This window comes from Sphaerodactylus townsendi, linkage group LG01, assembly GCF_021028975.2.
Source record: "Sphaerodactylus townsendi isolate TG3544 linkage group LG01, MPM_Stown_v2.3, whole genome shotgun sequence".
Taxonomy (NCBI): Eukaryota; Metazoa; Chordata; class Lepidosauria; order Squamata; family Sphaerodactylidae; genus Sphaerodactylus; species Sphaerodactylus townsendi.
In genome coordinates, this window is record NC_059425.1 from 194,365,547 (window position 1) to 194,384,172 (window position 18,626).

General features: G+C 47.2%; 1 protein-coding gene across 2 annotated transcripts; it reads left to right on the forward strand.

The window, feature by feature from the left end:
* The first annotated feature begins 5,535 nt into the window (after positions 1–5,535).
* On the forward strand, positions 5,536–17,989 carry GLYATL3 (glycine-N-acyltransferase like 3). 2 transcript variants are annotated; one of them, XM_048503099.1, is made up of 7 exons: positions 5,545–5,668; positions 7,695–7,786; positions 8,510–8,612; positions 10,900–11,007; positions 12,707–12,833; positions 14,833–14,959; positions 17,383–17,989. In XM_048503099.1, the coding sequence occupies exons 3-7, from the start codon at positions 8,535–8,537 to the stop codon at positions 17,807–17,809; spliced, it is 867 nt and encodes a 288-aa protein (XP_048359056.1). In that variant the 5' UTR covers positions 5,545–5,668; positions 7,695–7,786; positions 8,510–8,534; the 3' UTR covers positions 17,810–17,989. The 2 variants fall into 2 exon arrangements, with proteins under 2 accessions (XP_048359047.1, XP_048359056.1); XM_048503090.1 differs by lacking the exon at positions 7,695–7,786 and having other exon boundaries at positions 5,536–5,668.
* The last annotated feature ends 637 nt before the right edge of the window (positions 17,990–18,626 follow it).

The following is an 18,626-nucleotide window of genomic DNA, read 5'->3' on the forward strand; positions in this document are numbered from 1 at the left end:
CCATCCTGATCACTATGCATCTTGACATTTTAATCTACAAATCACACAAGTTGTGACTTAATTTGTGTTAAAGCCTGTCCTGTTCTGAAAAGCACAACGTAGCTGACTGTATCTAACATGAATGTTCATGCAGTAATCTGGGAGTAATCCTGATCTACTGTAGAGACAGGAGCTCTATGGTCTATGATGGATCAATGTCAGACCTGCGCCATGCTCGGCCTGGCAGCTCGCACATCCACACGTCCAGGTCACAGATGGTGCTGCCGCTGTCATTGCTCGAGGCTAAGGAGGCCTCCCCCTGTTTGCATGTAGAGAAGAAGAGAGTTTTGGATTTATATCCCCCCTTTCTCTCCTATAGGAGACTCAAAGGGGCTGACAATCTCCTTGCCCTTCCCCCCTCACAATAAACACCCTGTGAGGTAGGTGGGGCTGAGAGAGCTCCGAGAAGCTGTGACTAGCCCAAGGTCACCCAGCTGGCATGTGTGGGAGTGTACAGGCTAATCTGAATTCCCCAGATGAGCCTTCAGAACTCAAGCGGCAGAGCTGGGAATCAAACCCGGTTCTTCCAGATCAGAGTGCACCTGCTCTTAGCTACTGCTCTTAGCCACTACGCCACTGCTGCTGTAACTAGTCAATAGAGCTTAACTGTTTATTCTTATCTGCCTTTCCCTGCAGGAGTGAACTATCTGTCCTAAACAATGCCGCTGTTCCCACCATCTTTTCTAATGCTGATATCATGGGAATGCGAGGATGGGGGGATTAGGGGTTGAACTTTCTGTAATTTACAGGTATATACCAAGCCAGGGAGCCAAACTTTAGTTTCGGCTATCTGAGCCCTGGATTGACATGGTTCCAATAAAGCTCTTGAAACCTTGAGTCTTGTTTGATGACCCGTGTAACTGACCCTTACAATCACCTGCTTTTGTTGCTTTGAAGCTATCTCGCATAAGTGTAATTATTGGAAAATAAAGTTTACATAGGGGCTTTTACAAAGGCACTACAGAAGGGAGCTAAGGTCGACTCGGTTCCCTTCAGTGGAGGGCGATTCCAGGCTGTCTGCACAGCAACTTACTTGGCCCCCTGGAACTGAGCTAAGTGGGCGGGATCATCTTGGTGCCTGTCTCGCTCCTCGATCGTGATTGGAGCTTGTGTTACCACGGGAAATGGGAGCGTTCTTTTTTTTTAGTTTTTACAGTTTACAGTTACATGCACTTTCTGCCCGCCATGACTCTCCCGTTCTGCGCATGCCACAAAAGCGGCTCCTGATTGGTTGAACGGATGAGGTGTCGTTTCGATGCGTCCGCACTTCGAAGCTTCGAAGCGGTATCGACCTTGTTCCAGCAGAAAAGTGTAGTTCATAACTGCGACAAGGATGTTGCAGTTCTGGGGGGGGGGGGCAGACAAAACAATGTTGAGCTCGGTTGCAGTGCGGATTCACTGAGGCGAACCTAGGTAGAAACCAGTACAACTCTGTCAGTGCGGAAAGCCCCATAGTGACCTTGATGAAATTTGTAAAAGAAGAAGGGGTGTAAACTCCTAGTAGTCTGCTTATCTGGAGGTGGGGGGGAGGGTTAGAGAAGGAGAAGAGGGCCCATCATCTGGTTGAGACCTACTCACCCTGCGGGGAAGAGGGAGGAGACCCATCAACTGGTCAGTGCTCACCCACCTTGGGGAGTAGAAAGGGGAAGGGGGCTGTCATCTGGTCGTGGCCCAAACCACCCGGGGGGGGGGAAGGGTTATGGAAGCCATCTGGTCAAGAGCCACCCACCAACCCGAGGGAGAGGGGCCTGTCATCTGGTCCTGGCCCACCCAAAGGGGAGGTTAGGGAGGGAGAGGGGGATGTTACCAAATCATCCTTGGCAGGTGTTGCTATGGATCCGTCAGGGTACCCTGGTCTTGTCAGATCTCAGAAGCTAAGCAGGGTTGGCCCTGGTTAATATTTGGGTGGGACACCTCCAAGCAATCCCAGGGGTGTGACTCAGAGGCAGGAAATGGCAAATCACCTGTGAACAGCTCCTGCCTTGAAAACTCCCTGGGGGCTTCCATAAATTAGATGCGCCTTGATGGCACACACAGACGCCCAAGTGTTGCTGTGATAAAACTACTGCAGCAGATAATGTAGAAATAAAATAAACAAAACCAGTACACAAGTCTGTGAGTCCCATGACAAATGGGTATAAGTACACACATGTTAATCATATGTGGCTCTCCTGAACATTTAGTTACAGTGCATTAGATAAGGTTGTGGGTTTGTGGTTTTTTTCTTTTTAATTTAAGAAAGAAAAACAAAGCCTTGTTGATAACCAACAGGGTTTTTTTAAAAAATCTTTTTTCCATTTGCTCCTCTCGGAGTAAAACTGGATCTGCTGTAGGTACTGAAACATAACTGAAAGTAGGATGATCCTGAAATTAAAGGATTGTGGTTTTCATTGCAGGTACTGGGTGTGACGCTTTATCCTGTTGGATTACTTTTAAACAAAGAATCACACCTGGTTCTTCACAGTGCTTATGGTCGGCAAATACTCGGTTAAGGTGTTAATTTCGTTTTGTTCAGAGTTCTCATTGCGTCATCCCTTCCATTCAGTTTTGGAAAATGAAAACACAATAATGCATCTACTGTTCATTCAGCTTCGCTTTTTCAGACCCGTTCGTTTTTCAAAAGACAGAGAAAAGCAAATTGCTCTTCGCATCCGCAGCAGAGAGTGCTTTATCCTTGGGATGCAACTGAACTTGTTTACAGTTGACTGGTCTCTTTTTAATGAGGGAAATGAACTCTGTAGTCCACAGAGAGCAAAATGCATCTGTGTGGTTGCTACGGATGGGGCCTTGGAAGCTGCCTTTTTTTTTTGGTAAGATAAGGTTTTTAATGTGATTAATTTTGCTCTGGTTAGGTTCATTTGAACTGCAAAGAAAGTTTCATTGCCATACATTATTGAAACATTCCCAGGCGTTTTCTTATTTAACAAGCCCAAGCACAAAATCTGGCCACATTAAAGGTGGCTTCTTTAGGGTGATCTAAACGGAGAAGGGTCATATCAAACTTGTTGGATCTACCAGAAAGACTGGATAGAACTGGGTGATGTATAAGGAACCAATGTTCTTTTAAAATAAACAGTACATGGTTAACTATTTCAACTGCATTTGGTTAGTAAGGATGGGCATAATGAAAATATGCATGAATATCTCCCTACTAGAAGAGCTGAAGGCACGACATTAAAGTGGGCCTGCCAGAATCCCAAAAACTGCAACAAACTCATGTAGAAGAACAGTAGTTTATTGGTAATGAGGATCTTCCCTGGCTAATGCCAGAACTGAGATTTGCCCGTGCAAACCCCTATAGTTAAAGCAGTGTGCACCCCCCCATCGTGGGAATGCCCGCCAAAAGAACTGCAAATGAGATAACAGTGAAGACAGCCAGGCACTGACCTTGGACAGCACCTGGTACAATATAGCATCACACAAAAGACAGAGAAAAGTCAGCTAGAAATGCAATTAACCCGTTCCACCACTCACAACAGCCAGAAAGCAGCAAAAGCAAACCCCAGAATATACAGGTCTCCCGACAGGGCCAAGATGAAGGCTCTTTGATATTTAGGGAATTCTAAGGCATAAAGATATTACGCTGGGGCAATATTTTTGCAGTGGTTCCCTGCTGCTGGATGAGTTTGAGCCCACGCTCTATCTTGGAGGTCCTCAATCTTTTCAAGCCTGTGGAAAAAATTTGGAACTCTTAACATGGCACAGTTGGCCCAGCAACAAAATGGCTGCCACGTCTTAACATCCGTAACACAGCACAGATCTGTATGTTGTGCAGATCCTTATGCCAATCAAATCTGCAATAGCCATTCAGAAGTCTTGCTGGGCAAAACCTCTCTCTGGCTTTACCTACTTCCTGAAAACATTTGGTGGGCACCATGACACCCCGCAGGCACTACGTTGAAAGACCATTTACGTGGAGGGCTGTCTCCTGAATTTATTTATTTTTAACCCCCCAAGATGCTGTAGGACTGTGGGAGTAAACCCATAAAACTGTTAACGTTTTAACAACTCTCATCCATTCTGAATAAAAATAGTGGGAATTAGTGAAGTTTATCCAAGAGGACTGAAATTTAGCTTAAACCAAAAGCATATCTGGGGTGCTGTGTGGTTTCCGCTTGGAACCAGCTGTGTCCTTCAAAAGGCACCATCTCTGACCCTGCTCTGAGAAAGGCATTGCAAACACTGTGTGGAATACCAAGTACAGATTGAAGAAATTTAGATTAAATTGCTTCCAGAGAACAAAACTCTTTTGAGGCATGTGTGAGCCATATATGAACTGAGATATCACCTTGCCCTGTATAATTACATATACAGATATGCAGTTTCCAGGAATTTTAAACTTATGGGGAAAATATTTTTTCTAGGAGGGAGTGAATTGAAATTTTGCAAATAACAATAATAATAATGTAGAAAAGAAAAATCCAGCCAACACCTATGCTCGCCATTTGATGTTGGTTTTAGAAGAAGGGGAAGAGGAGGAGTTTGGATTTATATCCCCCCGTTCTCTCCTATAAGGAGACTCAAAGGGGCTTACAATCTCCTTGCCCTTCCCCCCTCACAACAAACACCCTGCGAGGTGGGTGGGGCTGAGAGAGCTCTGAAGACTTTGTTGTGACTCGCCCAAGTATAACACACTGGACATCACAGCAATCGAGGATAAGAAAATGACCATCGGCGACATGACAATACCTGGTGACAGCAGGGTTGATGAAAAAGAACATGAGAAGGTCACTAAGGAACATGATTTGAAAATGGAGATACAGTGACTATGGCACAAACCATCTGAGATTGTCCCAGAAGTAATCGGCACCCTGGGAGCCATCCCGAAAACACTAGGGCAGCACTTGAAACATTGTCAAATTGACAAAATCAGTCAGATTCACAAGGCAGCCCTGCTGGGTTCTGCACAAACACTACGGCGATACATTACAACATCCTAGCTCTTTGGGTGAGGCTCGAATGGCAATGAAAGACCAACAACCAGCTAAAGAACTGGCAGCTGTGATATCAAACATAATAATAGTAGTGCTAATAATAATAATCGCACAAATAATACACCAATGCATTACAATGTCCTAGGCCTCTAGGTGAGGTTTGAATTGTTAATGAAAGGCTAACAACAACCGGCTAATAATACGGCAGCTGTAATATTAAACACAATTTAATAATAATAATGAAAAAGACACCGTCATGTATTGTCGAAACTGAAATATTAAGGGTACAGATGTCACCTGCTTCCCACAAGGATCTCCTTAATATGCACAATTTTACCATCTGTCACACAGTATAGATGTTTGAAGTACAGATTAAGCATTGTATTCAATAATTTCTGGTAAGGCATACTAATCCAAAGAATGAGGAAACCTGGTCATTCATAGGAAGGGATACTAGCAGATCAAGTGTCTCCTAGATGGATAGTTTCCCCCAAGTTTATCTGACCTTCATAGCTCCTTTTTTAAAAGCCTGCTTCTTAAACCTCTGTCTCCCACAGGACTAACCGACTTGGCTTTGTTTACCCTTGTCCCGGAGGACCTGTTGGAAAGCTTGGTAAATCCACTGTGTTGCTACTCACCTGTTTCTTTGGGCTCAGCTGTATATACGGAACAGCAGACTAAAAAGGCAATAGCAGGTATGTGATCTGTCTATATGACAATTAAAACAGACATAATATATTGGGCTAGCTGAATGTTCTTTTTGGAAAGTGTTTCACGCACATCTATCCTCCAGTTCAGTCACAAAGGACACAAGCTTCAATAAAGGTACTTTTTTGAGCTGTAAAGCTTTAAATGACCTGGGTCTTCCTGCGCGTGTGTGTTAAGTGCTGTCACGTTCCTTCCGAGAGAGCCAGCATGGTGTAGTGGTTAACAGCAGCAGACCCTAGTCTGGAGAACCAGGTTTGATTCCCTGTTACTCCGCATAAGCGGCATCTGGTGAACTGGGCTTGTTTCCCCCTCCTACACATTAGCCTGCTGGGTGACCTTGGGCCAGTCCCAGTCCTCTCTTAGCACCACCTAAGGGAGGCAGAGGTGGGATCCAGCAGGTTTTCACAGGTTCCGGAGAGTAGGTTACTAATTATTTGCGTGTGCCGAGAGGGGGTTACTAATGGGTGATTTTGCCACGGGATTTTTGCCTTAGTTACGCCCCTCCTCTCAACAGTAGCGCGCAGAACTTGAAGCAGTCTAACAGGAGGTGCACCCGGCATCAAGCGTTTGGCAGCCCTGCGCCCTCACGCGTGCATTCGTTTCCATGCAAGGACCGGCGCAGCCACTATAGTCCCAGCCACTATAGTCAGCCAGGCGAGAGTGTTTTTAGATGTTCACATAGCTGAAATTTCATACCTGGCCCAGGTAAAATGCCTTTTTCCTGGCGCTCCCTGGTGAAGGACATGCAGCTGCCTGTGTGTAAGTGTCACCCTCAGAATGTTCGTGCTGCTTAGAATGTTCACTCAGATGGCCAAATAGGAGCAGTGAAAACAGCACATAGGCAGTAACTGGAGTGGAAGTGAAACACATACACACACATACACACGAGGGAGGGAGGGAGGGAGGGAGGGAGGGGTGGCATGCAAGGGAAACAGAGGGAGGGAGAGGAAAGGGACGGAGGGGGAGGCATGCAAGGGAAGAGAAGTGAGAGAGGGGAGACAGTGAGGGGTGGCATGTAAGGGAGGGGAGGCAGGGGGCCCAGCATCTTGATATGACCCACCCACCCTAGCGGAGGGAAAGGGAAGGGAGGGAGGGGGAGGGGTGGCATGCAAGGGAAGAGAAGTGAGGGAGGGAAGAGAGTGAGGGGCGACATGCAAGGGACCGGAGGGAGGGGCCAGGCACCCTAGATTCCCTGAATACTGCGGTTACAGTTAAGAAAACCAGGCACGCATTACTCAGGAGTAAGCTTGGTACAGCAACCGTGACATACTTTGAATGGCTGCGTCACGCCCCTCAGAAGGTTTCCTCAGAAGCGACACCCATTGCCACCAACCAAACTTACTCCCAGGTAAAGGATCATGACCAGCCAGCCTAGATGTGTGGGAGGGGTGCCTTTCCATTCCCCCCCCCCAGGAATGCGGACACACACATTACTGACATCGCACAGTATCAGGCTGCGTGTTTGCATGAGCACGTACTGCTGGCCTCTGCAATTGATTTGTTGCTACTGTTCCTTTCCCATTTCACAACAATAAGCCACAGCAACGTGTGGCCGGGCCCTGCTAGTGTAATGTATTTCTTCTTCCCCCTAAATCTTTTCCTTCCCTTCTGTAATTTTTTGAGATAAATAAAAATATTTATCAGAAAGAAAGAAAGAAAGAAAGAAAGAAAGAAAGAAAGAAAGAAAGAAAGAAAGAAAGAAAGAAAGAAAGGAAGGAAGGAAGAAAGAAAGGAAGGAAGGAAGGAAGGAAGGAAGAAAGAAAGCATTTTACAAATGTTTTAAGCAATTTGTGCAGAAATTGGCTAAGACTTTGAAAGACTTTGGCTGAGACTTTGAAAAGGTGCTGCTGGTCATAAGCAATACCATCATCTGGATAAATGGTCTGACCTCCCCACCCCCACCCCCATCCCCAGATAAGGCAACTTCTTTTAGAAGTTTCTATAGCAAAAAGTTTGGGAGCTGACTGAAGTTCTGTCCCACAATCCCGACTTGACAAACCCTTATGTTTTTAGGGGTACAGAAGGCATTACAGTAAGTTTCTTTGGCAGTCTTTCTTCAAACCCAGATCCCTTCCATGAGCAACAGATCTGTTTTGATGATTTAGGTATGTATACGCTGCTTCCCCCTTACGGCCAACAGGAATCCCAAGTGGCTGACCATATTCACCCCTTCTGTTCTGTTTTATACCACATAATAATACCGGTACTATTGGTACATGTTTGGTCAATGTGTAAAAAAAAAATCTCATCACAGGCATTTAATTGCAGAACTGAATCCAACTGAGTCTAACAGGAACTGCTAACCAGTGGTGGGATCCAAAAATGTTAGTAACAGGTTCCCATAGTGGTGGGATTCAAACTGTGGTGTAGCGCCAATGGGGCTGGGCGGGGCACGACGGGGGCGTGGCTGGGCATTCCTGGGCAGGGCTGTGGCAAGGACGCAGCCGCTGCGCCGGTCCTTGGGCGGGAAACGAATGCACGCAGGCGCAGGCTGCCACGCACACTGGTGCACCTCCTGCTAGACTGCTTCAAGTTCTGCGTGCTACTGCTGAGAGGAGGGGCGTAACTAAGGCAAAAATCCCGTGGCAAAATCACCAATTAGTAACCCCCTCTTGGCACACACAAATAATTAGTAACCTACTCTCAGGAACCTGTGAGAACCTGCTGGAACCCACCTCTGCTGCTAACCCCAAGTAATTTAATATGAAAACGTCTGGGACGGGTGGGACGACTGTTTCCGGCTTGCGCTTCTCCAGCACAGCGAAGGCTGGTTCCCAATCGTTGTTATTACTGCTCGTGCCTGATGAATTATCCTGATTCATACCTAGGTGGCTGCTAAGCCCTTCCCGGAAGATGCTGGTGCTCACCTCTTCCACAAAGCTGCAGAAACTGGAACAAATGCTGAAGAAGAATTTCCCCGAATCCCTCAAGGTCAGGCAGAGGAGTCACAAGAAGGGCCCTCGACACTCAGCGAAAAGAAAAGGCGGGGCGGGTGGGAGAAGCCATCTTAGTTGACCTGTTTGTTTGGGCCCTTGTCGGAAACTGAAGATCTGGGTTTGGGTGGAGAACAGCCGGAGGTAAAAGATATCCACAACATCCAAGTGAAGATGGTGGTTTGAGTAAACGCTGGAGAAGCGATGGGGCGGCTGCTTGGTAAGACACGTGGGCAGCAAATGAAGGTGCTACCATAGGCTGAACAGACGTCCCGCTTTTGGCGGGACAGTCCCGCCTTCACACAATTTGTCCCGTGTCCCGCGGGTTATTTCCATTGTCTCAATTTTTGGGAGGCTGCCGCACTGCCTTCTGGGGTGCAAGACAGTGCGGCAGCCTCCCACGCGTGCGGCCACAGGAGCACAGCCTTCTGGGGCGCTCCTGTGGCTGCTGTGGCTACACGAGCACGTGGCCACCTACCCCCGTCCCAGTTCACAAAGGTGACCATCTGGTCACCTTATGCTACCAGCACCTCAAGGACACACTGTAGTTGCTTAGGTGTGAAACAGCCCTCTCTGCTGAGCAAAATGGTCTGGCATGTCACTACTTGGCGTTCCTAGCCTTGGTAGTGGTGGTGGGAAGCGCCATTAAGTCACAGCCAACTTCTGGAGACCCCGTAGGGCTTTCATGGCAACAGACTTTCAAGGGTGGTTTGTTATTGTCTGTCTCTGCCTGGCCCACGCTCACCCAGCTGGCTTCATATGTAGGAGCGGGGAAACAAATCCAGTTCACCACATAAGAGTCTGCCACTCCTGTGAAGCAGTGGGTAATCAAACCTGGTTCTCCAAATTAGAGTCCACCTGCTTGAAACCCCTGCACCATGCGGGCTTCAGTTTCCCTGGAGAAAGTGGATGCGTTGGAGGGTGGGCACACAGGCATCATACCCCACTGAGGTCCCTGCTGTCCCCAGAATGCACCCCCAAATCTCCAACCTGATGGAAAGCTCTGTCTAGTGAGACCAGAGCCCTGCAGGACTGGATGCACCTTCTGCAGAGCCTGTAAGACAGCTGTTCCATCTGGCATATGGTTGAGGCAACTATAGTTTAAAAAAAATAAAGTTTCCCCTTCAGTCGTGTCTGACCCTGGGGTACCCCTGCAAGCAGTGATTTCATAGGCAAGCCTGTTTTGTGGGGTAGTTTGCCATTGCTTTCCCCAGTTATTCTTTACCCCCTGGCTATGAGCTAGGTACTCATTTACCAACCAAGGAATGGATGGATGGATGGCTGAGTTGACCATGAACCAAGGAATGGATGGATGGATGGCTGAGTTGACCATGAACCAGCTACCAGGATATCTGACCCACAGGGGGTTTGAACTCCTGACCGTGTGAGTGGCAGTGCAAGCACTTAACCACTACACCACGTGGCTCCTTAAATATAGTTTACATCATGCAAATCTCTCCCGACCCTGTGTCCAACCCTGGGGTACCCCTGCAAGCAGTGATTTCATAGCCGTTTTTGTGGGGTAGTTTGCCATTGCTTTCCCCGGTTATTCTTTACCCCCTGGCTATGTGCTAGGTACTCATTTACCAACCAAGGAATGGATGGATGGATGGCTGAGTTGACCATGAACCAGCTACCAGGATATCTGACCCACAGGGGGCTCGAACTCCTGACCGTGTGAGTGGCAGTGCAAGCACTTAACCACTACGCCATGTAGCTCCTTAAGTATAGTTTACATCTCCCCTATCCCTCTTTTTGTGTGGGTTTTTTTGGGGGGGGGGTTGGTATTTTGGGATATTTTAAGGCTTTACAATTTTTATTATATTTAAGGTTAAAGGGCTAGTTGTTGTCTGATACTTAAACTGTGATTTATTGTTTTCTTGTTTATTATATGTTGGAAACCACCCTGAGCCCCTAAGGGGAAGGGTGGCACACAAGTTAAATAAATGAACTTGTGTTTGTGTAAAGTGCTGCCAAGTGACTTAAGACTCATGGCAACCCTATGAATCAATGTCTTCCAAAACTCAATGTCTTCCAAGACTCATGGCAACCCTATGAATCAACGTCTCCGAAACGTCCTATCATTAACAGCCTTTCTCAGACCTTGCAGAATGGGGGCCGAGCCGTCCTTTAGAGCTTCAGTCCATCTCATGTTGGGTCTGCCTCTTTCCCTGCTGCCGTCAACTTTTCCTAGCATTATTGTCTTTTCCAATGACTCTTGACGTCTCATAATATGATCCTAATGTGTGGCATCTATAACCAGCTGGTATTTTTCACTGTGAAAGGTATACGGAGCAGTGCTGAATATCAACCGAGGAAACCCCTTCAGGAAAGAAGTGGTGGTGGACACGTGGCCTGAATTTAATGCTGTCATCACTCGCCGGCAGAGACAGGTACAGCAACAGCTGCAGTCTGTGCTTTGTTAGAATTTGGTTGAATCGGGCTCAGCCCAGCCCTGTGTGTGAGTGCAGTACAAGAGGCTCTTCCAAACATATATATGCAAAAAAGGAAAACTTACATTTATTTCAAGTAACTTCGGATCACAGGAATTGTTCCAGTCCCAGGAGCAGCAGTGGCGTAGGAGGTTAAGAGCTTGTGTATCTAATCTGGAGGAACCGGGTTTGATTCCCCGCTCTGCCGCCTGAGCTGTGGAGGCTTCTCTGGGGAATTCAGATTAGCCTGTGCACTCCCACACACGCCAGCTGGGTGACCTTGGGCTAGTCACAGCTTCTCGGAGCTCTCTCAGCCCCACCTCCCTCACAGGGTGTTTGTTGTGAGGGGGGAAAGGCAAGGAATTTGTAAGTCCCTTTGAGTCTCCTTCAGGAGAGAAAGGGGGGATATAAATCCAAACTCTTCTTCTTCTTCTTCAGTTGAAAAGTAGAGAGATAGCAACCCTAGTCTAAAGAGATAACTTTTCCTGTCACAAGTGGGCATTCTAACACGCCATCTCGTATGTGCGAGTGTGATATGCTTGTGTGGGAAAGCCCCAGCAGGAGCAGGTAGCCATTACATGTGATCGGTATAAAAGGAGAAGAAAAAAAGAAAATGGCTGCAGGGTGAAGAAGGAGGAAGTTGGTGGCAGAGCCTAGACATGGAGAGCGAACAATAAAACAGCTTAAAGATACATAGAGTGCCCCCCCCCCTTGTCCAGGCATGCAGAAGTCGCTTATTCCAACATGCCTCTCTTGCTGTCTTTCATACCTCATGTCTAGGCTGACCAGACGTCCTGCTTTTGGTGGGACAGTCCCACCTTAAAACAATTTGTCCCGCCTCCCGCGTGTTTTTTTCAAGTGTCCCGATTTTTGGAAGGCTGCCGCACTGCCTTCTGGGGTGCAAGGCAGTGCGGCAGCCTCCCGCGCACGCAGCCGCAGGAGCACTGTCTTCTGGGGCGCTCCTGTTTCCCGCCCACCTCCCCCCTTTTTCGTCCATCTGTCCCAGTTTACAAAGGTGACCATCTGGTCACCTTACTCATGTCCCTCCAATGGACCTCTTATTTTTCTGGGAATTATGAACTGCAAAAGGTAATTAGGGGAAGCCATCTCCAAGATTGTCTTCGGTTAGATGGCTTCGGATATGTCTGGTCAGTTCTTGGCTAGGAGACTTCTTTGGGACTCTAAACTTACCACCTCTGATAGAAGGAAATGGGTTATAAATGTATACCCACCCAGAGTAATAAAACAGCCAACTGTTTGGGGTTTTTTTTTGTTTGTATGTTTTTTTTGTTTTTGTGGGTTGTTGTTGTTTTTTGGCAAATCTCCGCCTCTTGCACTGAATGGCATTCTTGGGCAGCAGGGTTAGGCATCACGGAGAATATCTGCTTGCTTCTTTCAGCCGCAAGTTGCCCAGCCTGAAGGACACCAGCGAATCTAGGAAAGGTGTCTCAAATGGTGGTATTAAACTGTTCCTCTGTTGCCTGACTCTTTAGGTCAGGGTGGCTGTGATAGCCCCAGGTGAAGCCGAATGTAGTGCCAGACCAGCATCCCTGATAGTGCAAGGCCCTTGTCCAAACCAATTTTAATTGCAGGAACATGTGTGTGAGAGAAAATGAGACTTATGCATGGAATTTAAGCGTGCTGTTTCTTTTAAACCTAGGCTGAAAGTGATGATCTAGACTCTTTTACCAATGCTTATGCTGTTTTCTACAAGGATTTAAAAGCGTATTGGGCGTTGCTGGAGAACCCAGAAACTATAAACTGGGAGCAAGTGTTCCAGATTCAAGGTAAAGCCTATTGTTGGCTGGACCATAGAAACATAAGAACATAAGAACAAGCCAGCTGGATCAGACCAGAGTCCATCTAGTCCAGCTCTCTGCTACTCGCAGTGGCCCACCAGGTGCCTTTGGAAGTTCACATGCAGGATGTGAAAGCAATGGCCTTCTACGGCTGCTGCTCCCGAGCACCTGGTCTGCTAAGGCATTTGCAATCTCAGATCAAGGAGGATCAAGATTGGTAGCCATAAATCGACTTCTCCTCCATAAATCTGTCCAAGCCCCTTTTAAAGCTATCCAGGTGAGTGGCCATCACCACCTCCTGCGGCAGCATATTCCAAACACCAATCACCCGTTGCGTGAAGAAGTGTTTCCTTTTATTAGTCCTAATTCTCCCCCCCCTCCGCAGCATTTTCACTGGGTGCCCCCTGGTTCTAGTATTGTGAGAAAGAGAGGAAGGATAGATAAATGCAAGATTGAATTCTGAAGAAAGATGTCCTTGTAGTGATGTGTGAGGCAAGGCATCAAAGCAGCTGGTGAAGGGGACAGATTTTGCAATTCATTCCCTTTGCCTATTGTGGGGTGAATACAACTCCCTTTTAATGTGGACTTAAAGGGGGCTGGGAAAGATTATTGGAGCAGAAGTTGATAGCTATATAGGAGCCTCCTAGGTCAGAGGAAGAATGCCTCTGTTAGCAGTCACAAGATGAAGGTGGCATCTGATTATTCACTGTTGGAAATAGAGTGATGATCGATTCTAGAGGAACACATTGGTCTAATCCAGCAAGATTATGTTTATGTTCTTAATGGTCTCCAAGTATTAGCCACTGTTTTCTTTGATTTTTTTCAATAACTGGCTGGTAAGAGGCCATCTAATTTAAATTTGAAACAGGAGAGCGAATAGAAGAAGGAGAAGAAGAGTAGTTTGCATTTATATCCCCCCCTTTCTGTCCTGCAAGGAGAGTCACAAAAGAGTACATCAGAGCTGTTCAGGAGATTGGGTATCTTATAACACTCATGCCACTGAGAACATTGCAAGAAAATGGAATTCGTATATTTCATGAGTATCTTATTGTATTTAGGGCATAGAAACAAAGAATGGTCAAGTGTTTCAACTGTAGTCATATCACATGAACAAACTCTTTTAGAACGTTCCATATTCTTAAATCTTCCCTGCAAGGAGAGTCAAAGGGGCTTACAATATCCTTTCCCTCCCCCCCCACAACAAACACCCTGTGAGGTTGGTGGGGCTGAGAGAGCTCCAAAGAACTGTGACTAGCCTATGGTTGCCCAGCTGGCATGTGTTGGAGTGCACAAGCTAATGTGGTTCACCAGATAAGCCTCTACATCTCAAGTGGCAGTGCAGGGAATCAAAATGGGTTCTCCAGATTAGATGCACCTGCTCTTAACCACTACACCATGCTGGTGCACATCAGTGAAAGGCACAAATTAGGTGTTCCTTAGAAATATCTGTCACTTCACGAGAGAGATTCAGAGCAAATGTAGAAGAAGAAGAAGAAGAGTTTGGATTTATATCCCCCCTTTCTCTCCTGTAGGAGACTCGAAGGGGCTGACAATCTCCTTGCCCTTCCCCCCCTCACAACAAACACCCTGTGAGGTGGGTGGGGCTGAGAGAGCTCTGAGAAGCTGTGACTAGCCCAAGGTCACCCAGCTGGCGTGTGTGGGAGTGCACAGGCTAATCTGAATTCCCCAGATAAGCCTCCACAGCTCAGGCGGCAGAGCTGGGAATCAAACCCAGTTCCTCCAGATTAGATACACGAGCTCTTAACCTCCTACGCCACTGCTGCTCCTGTAGACGTTCTTTCTCTGCTGGAAGAAGGGGGGCACTTCTGAAAATGACCAAGAGTTTCTGAGAACTATGGGGAAGATCCCTCAGGCAAGTTTTGTACCCTGCTAGGCAGTTTTAATCTAGATTTCAGGCATCAGGACTTAACGTTAATCGGACTTTCAGCCTGATAAATAAATGAGGTGTGTATTTGCAATCACGCAGGCCTGCAGGAGGGTTTATTCGAAGTTTCCAAAGCCGTAGCTGGTCCCAAGCTGGTGGATGTGAAACAGTCATCTTTCCAAATGGTCACCCATCCAGATCCGGATGCACTCCCGGAGGTTAACCTTAAGTATGTCTTATCACTTTCCATGACAATGCTGCTGTTGAGTACTAGCCAGAGGAAGGAATTAAACCAGTGGTGGCGAACCTTTGGCACTCCAGATGTTATGGACTACCATTCCCATCAGGCCCTGCCAGCATGGCCAATTGGCCATGCTGGCAGGGGCTGATGGGAATGGTAGTCCACTGCATCCTGAGTACTCAAAGGATGCTTCCTGAAATCGCTTCAGTGTGGATCTACTGTATTTTATTTAAAAATCTGCCCACCTGCTGCTTTCTAACTATTGCATATTAGTGTCCTGTGTGATGCCTGGAGTTTGCTCTTATCTCTGCATTTACTTCTGGGAAGGCATCAGAGTTTCAGCAGCAGCGCCAAGCCTTTATTGGCATATAAGACTATACAGGTAAAATACAGAGAAAAAAAACAAAAACCAGATTTAAAACAACCCCCAACGAGAACGATAACAAATAACCTCTTAAGAACCGAGTGACACAGCAAAGTTAAAAAAACAGAACTATCCTTTAGGGCGTATAATTTCTAGTAAAAACTTGGGCTCATTCCGCACATGCAGAATAATGCACTTTCAAACCGCTTTCAGTGCTCTTTGAAGCTGTGCGGAATAGCAAAATCCACTTGCAAACAGTTGTGAAAGTGGTTTGAAAACGCATTATTTTGTGTGTGTGGAAGGGGCCTTGGCCACCATTTCACAAACTACAAGATCAGGGTTATTTAGCAAGTATAAGATCTTTTGAGTATCTGGAATTCTGTCACAGTTCAAGGGAAGACCATTTGCATCCCCCCCCCCCCACACACACACAATTCCCTCATATTGAGTGCAATAGAAGAGGGAATGGGCTAAAGTTTCCAGTTGATTAGAGTAACAGGAGCAGAATCTCTTCGTGCCCTCTATTTTTTAAAATCTACCATATAACAGTGCTGAATGGTGGGCAGAGCAAGATGTGGGCGGTCTAGCAGGCAGGCGGGGGGGATGGCACCCTCCTTCAAGTGGTGCCCAGGACGTGTGCCCTACCTGCCATATCCTTGATACACTACTTTCCCAAACCGTGGTAGTCTACACATCAAAGAGATAGCGTCACAGCAGTAGAGAGGAAGGGATACAGAGACACTGACCTGTCTATCACCTGTCTGTGGTCCCCCTCTGGAGCCTAAGTTAAGAGACAGTGCCAAATGTTTCACTTCCAACATATCATACAACAGTCTTGTCCTGCTCTGATCTGAGGTTCCTCTGAGGAAGTACAGATAATTTTTCTGTCTTAACTGAAGAGATCCTCCGGGTTCCCCAGAGCACGAGACTTGATTCTTAAACGGAGCAGCGGAATTGCCCGTCCCTACCTAAGACCAGGAAAAGAGCAGTCGAGGAAGAAGGGTGCTGTGTGTTGTGTAGGTGTCGAAGGTGGAGACGGGAGAAGTACAGTGACAGATGTGTAGGAACTGGGTGGGGTTTGTATGAAGCAGGACTGGTGTTGTGGGAAACAGATTGACCTATTTGATAGTAGGTCGCCTTCTGTTGCGCTCGGCATTTGGATGCTGCATTTTAATGGGGTTTGGTTTTAATGAGTGTAGAGCTATAATTTTATTAATTACCGTAATTCTGATATTTACTGATTTTATTTATGCTCCTATCTGTGTACCCTGTTTAACTCGTTGTTCACCGCCCTGAGCCCTCCGGGGGAGGGCGGTATCCAAGTACAATCAATCAATCAATCAATCAATCAATCAATCAATCAATCAATCAATCAATCAATCAATCAATCAATCAATCAATATTGAAAGGCAGAGGAAGGGGAGCAACAGCACAGAAAAATTGGAATGCTCAAAAAGAGGCTCGTGATTTCCAGAGGCGGGGCGGGGCGGGGCTCGGGAATAGGGGTGGCTTGGATGGGCACCAAAGTGGCAGCAGGCTGGCAGTGCCCCTGAGGCTCACCCTGAGGGCCTGGGGAGGGAAGGAGGCAGCTCGGATGGACGCCATGGCAGCAGGACAGCTCTGTCTTTTGGCATCTCCCCTGCTCTGACCCAGATCTTCCGAGCCGTGTCGGTGTGGGGGAGACGGGGAGGGGGTGGGTTGATTTTGTGCCTACCTCGTCATTGTGCCCAGGGTCATTTGACCCCACCTGTCCCCATAGGCAGTACCCCACTGGTGATTTCTGAATCTCTGACAAATCCTGTCTGCCTACAGCAGTGGTGGCGAACCTTTGGCACTCCAGATGTTATGGACTACAATTCCCATCAGCCCATGCCAGCATGGCCAATTAACCATGCTGGCAGGGGCTGATGGGAATTGTAGTCCCGCCAGCCTCTGAGTCTGTTCTCTCTTGCCGTTTTCCCTCTCCCATTTCAATCGGCATTCTTATTTTCCACCTGCCACGATCATTGCATCACAGTTAAACGGAACCTCCCCACCCTTTTTAAAGGTTAAACTCTCCACCGAGACTGGCTTCACTTGACGTTTCACACGCCGCCCTCCTGAATGAGACCTGGTCCCGGGGAGGCAGCGAACAGTGCCGGACGTATCTTGCCAGCCTCATTGGCTGCTTCCCTAGCATCTGCGTCCTGGATGAAAATGGAAGTCCTGTGTCCTGGGGTCTGACCGACCAGTTTGCCACAATGATTCACGGCTATACCCTGCCTGAACATCGCAGGAAAGGGTACAACCGCCTCATTGCAACAGCACTAGCCAAGAAATTACACAGCAGGGGGTTTCCAGCTCAGGGAAATGTTCTGGAAGATAATGTACCATCAATAACACTGCTGAAAAGCATGAACGCTCAGTTCCTGCCCTGTCGTTTTGTGAGGCTGATCCACACACCCTCCCGGTTTTTAACAGCACCGCATTGGTAGTTTAGCGGAAGTCTGTGTGGTTGTGGTGATATGGCCGTACAGCGGGCGGAGGGCCGCCTATTGCAGCCACCTGTGTGTAGAAAACCCAACTCTTGTTTTTAGCCAGAGATTTAGAAAACATTACAGCCCTGTTGCATTTACTCTTGACATCCCTGGGTGAAACCTGCCCTTGTTGATGTCCTGAATCCCCTAGTCATACATGGACCATCAATAACAGACCCATAGAACAAGTTAACCAGTTCAAATATTTGGGCATAACCTCCTACTATAAACCTTTAATCGCTAAAGTATTATAGGAAATTAGCACTCGCTGCAGCTAACAACAGTGCCCTAGCACCAAAGCGCTTCTTTCTTCACTCAGTGGGCCACCACCATATACCATCCGCATTGAAGGTGTTCAATGCTAAATGCGGCTCTCAGCTCCTCTATGGAGCACCTATTTGGATCGGAGCTATAAACAGTAACATATAAACACAGCCCAGTCCCGGGCTTCTTCCGGCCAAAATTATGCGCTTACCACCATTGCGCTTCAGCATGCAGCCCTATAAGCGAACTCGGGCAAATATCATATGCCACGATGGCTCCGGCTGGAGAACTGTCAGATACTGGCTACGTGATCCACTATTTGTGATCACTCCAGTTTGTTACACCTCATGCTTTCCGACTATGCAAAATTCTAGGCATGTTGAAACTAGTTGGAGGGAAAAATCAACACTCTTGGCTTTTCATTAGAGTCATTAGTCCCTTCTTTCCCTATCAGAAGCATATTAGCTATAGCTGTTTGAAAACTAAGCTTATTAGAACAAGAGTAATCGGG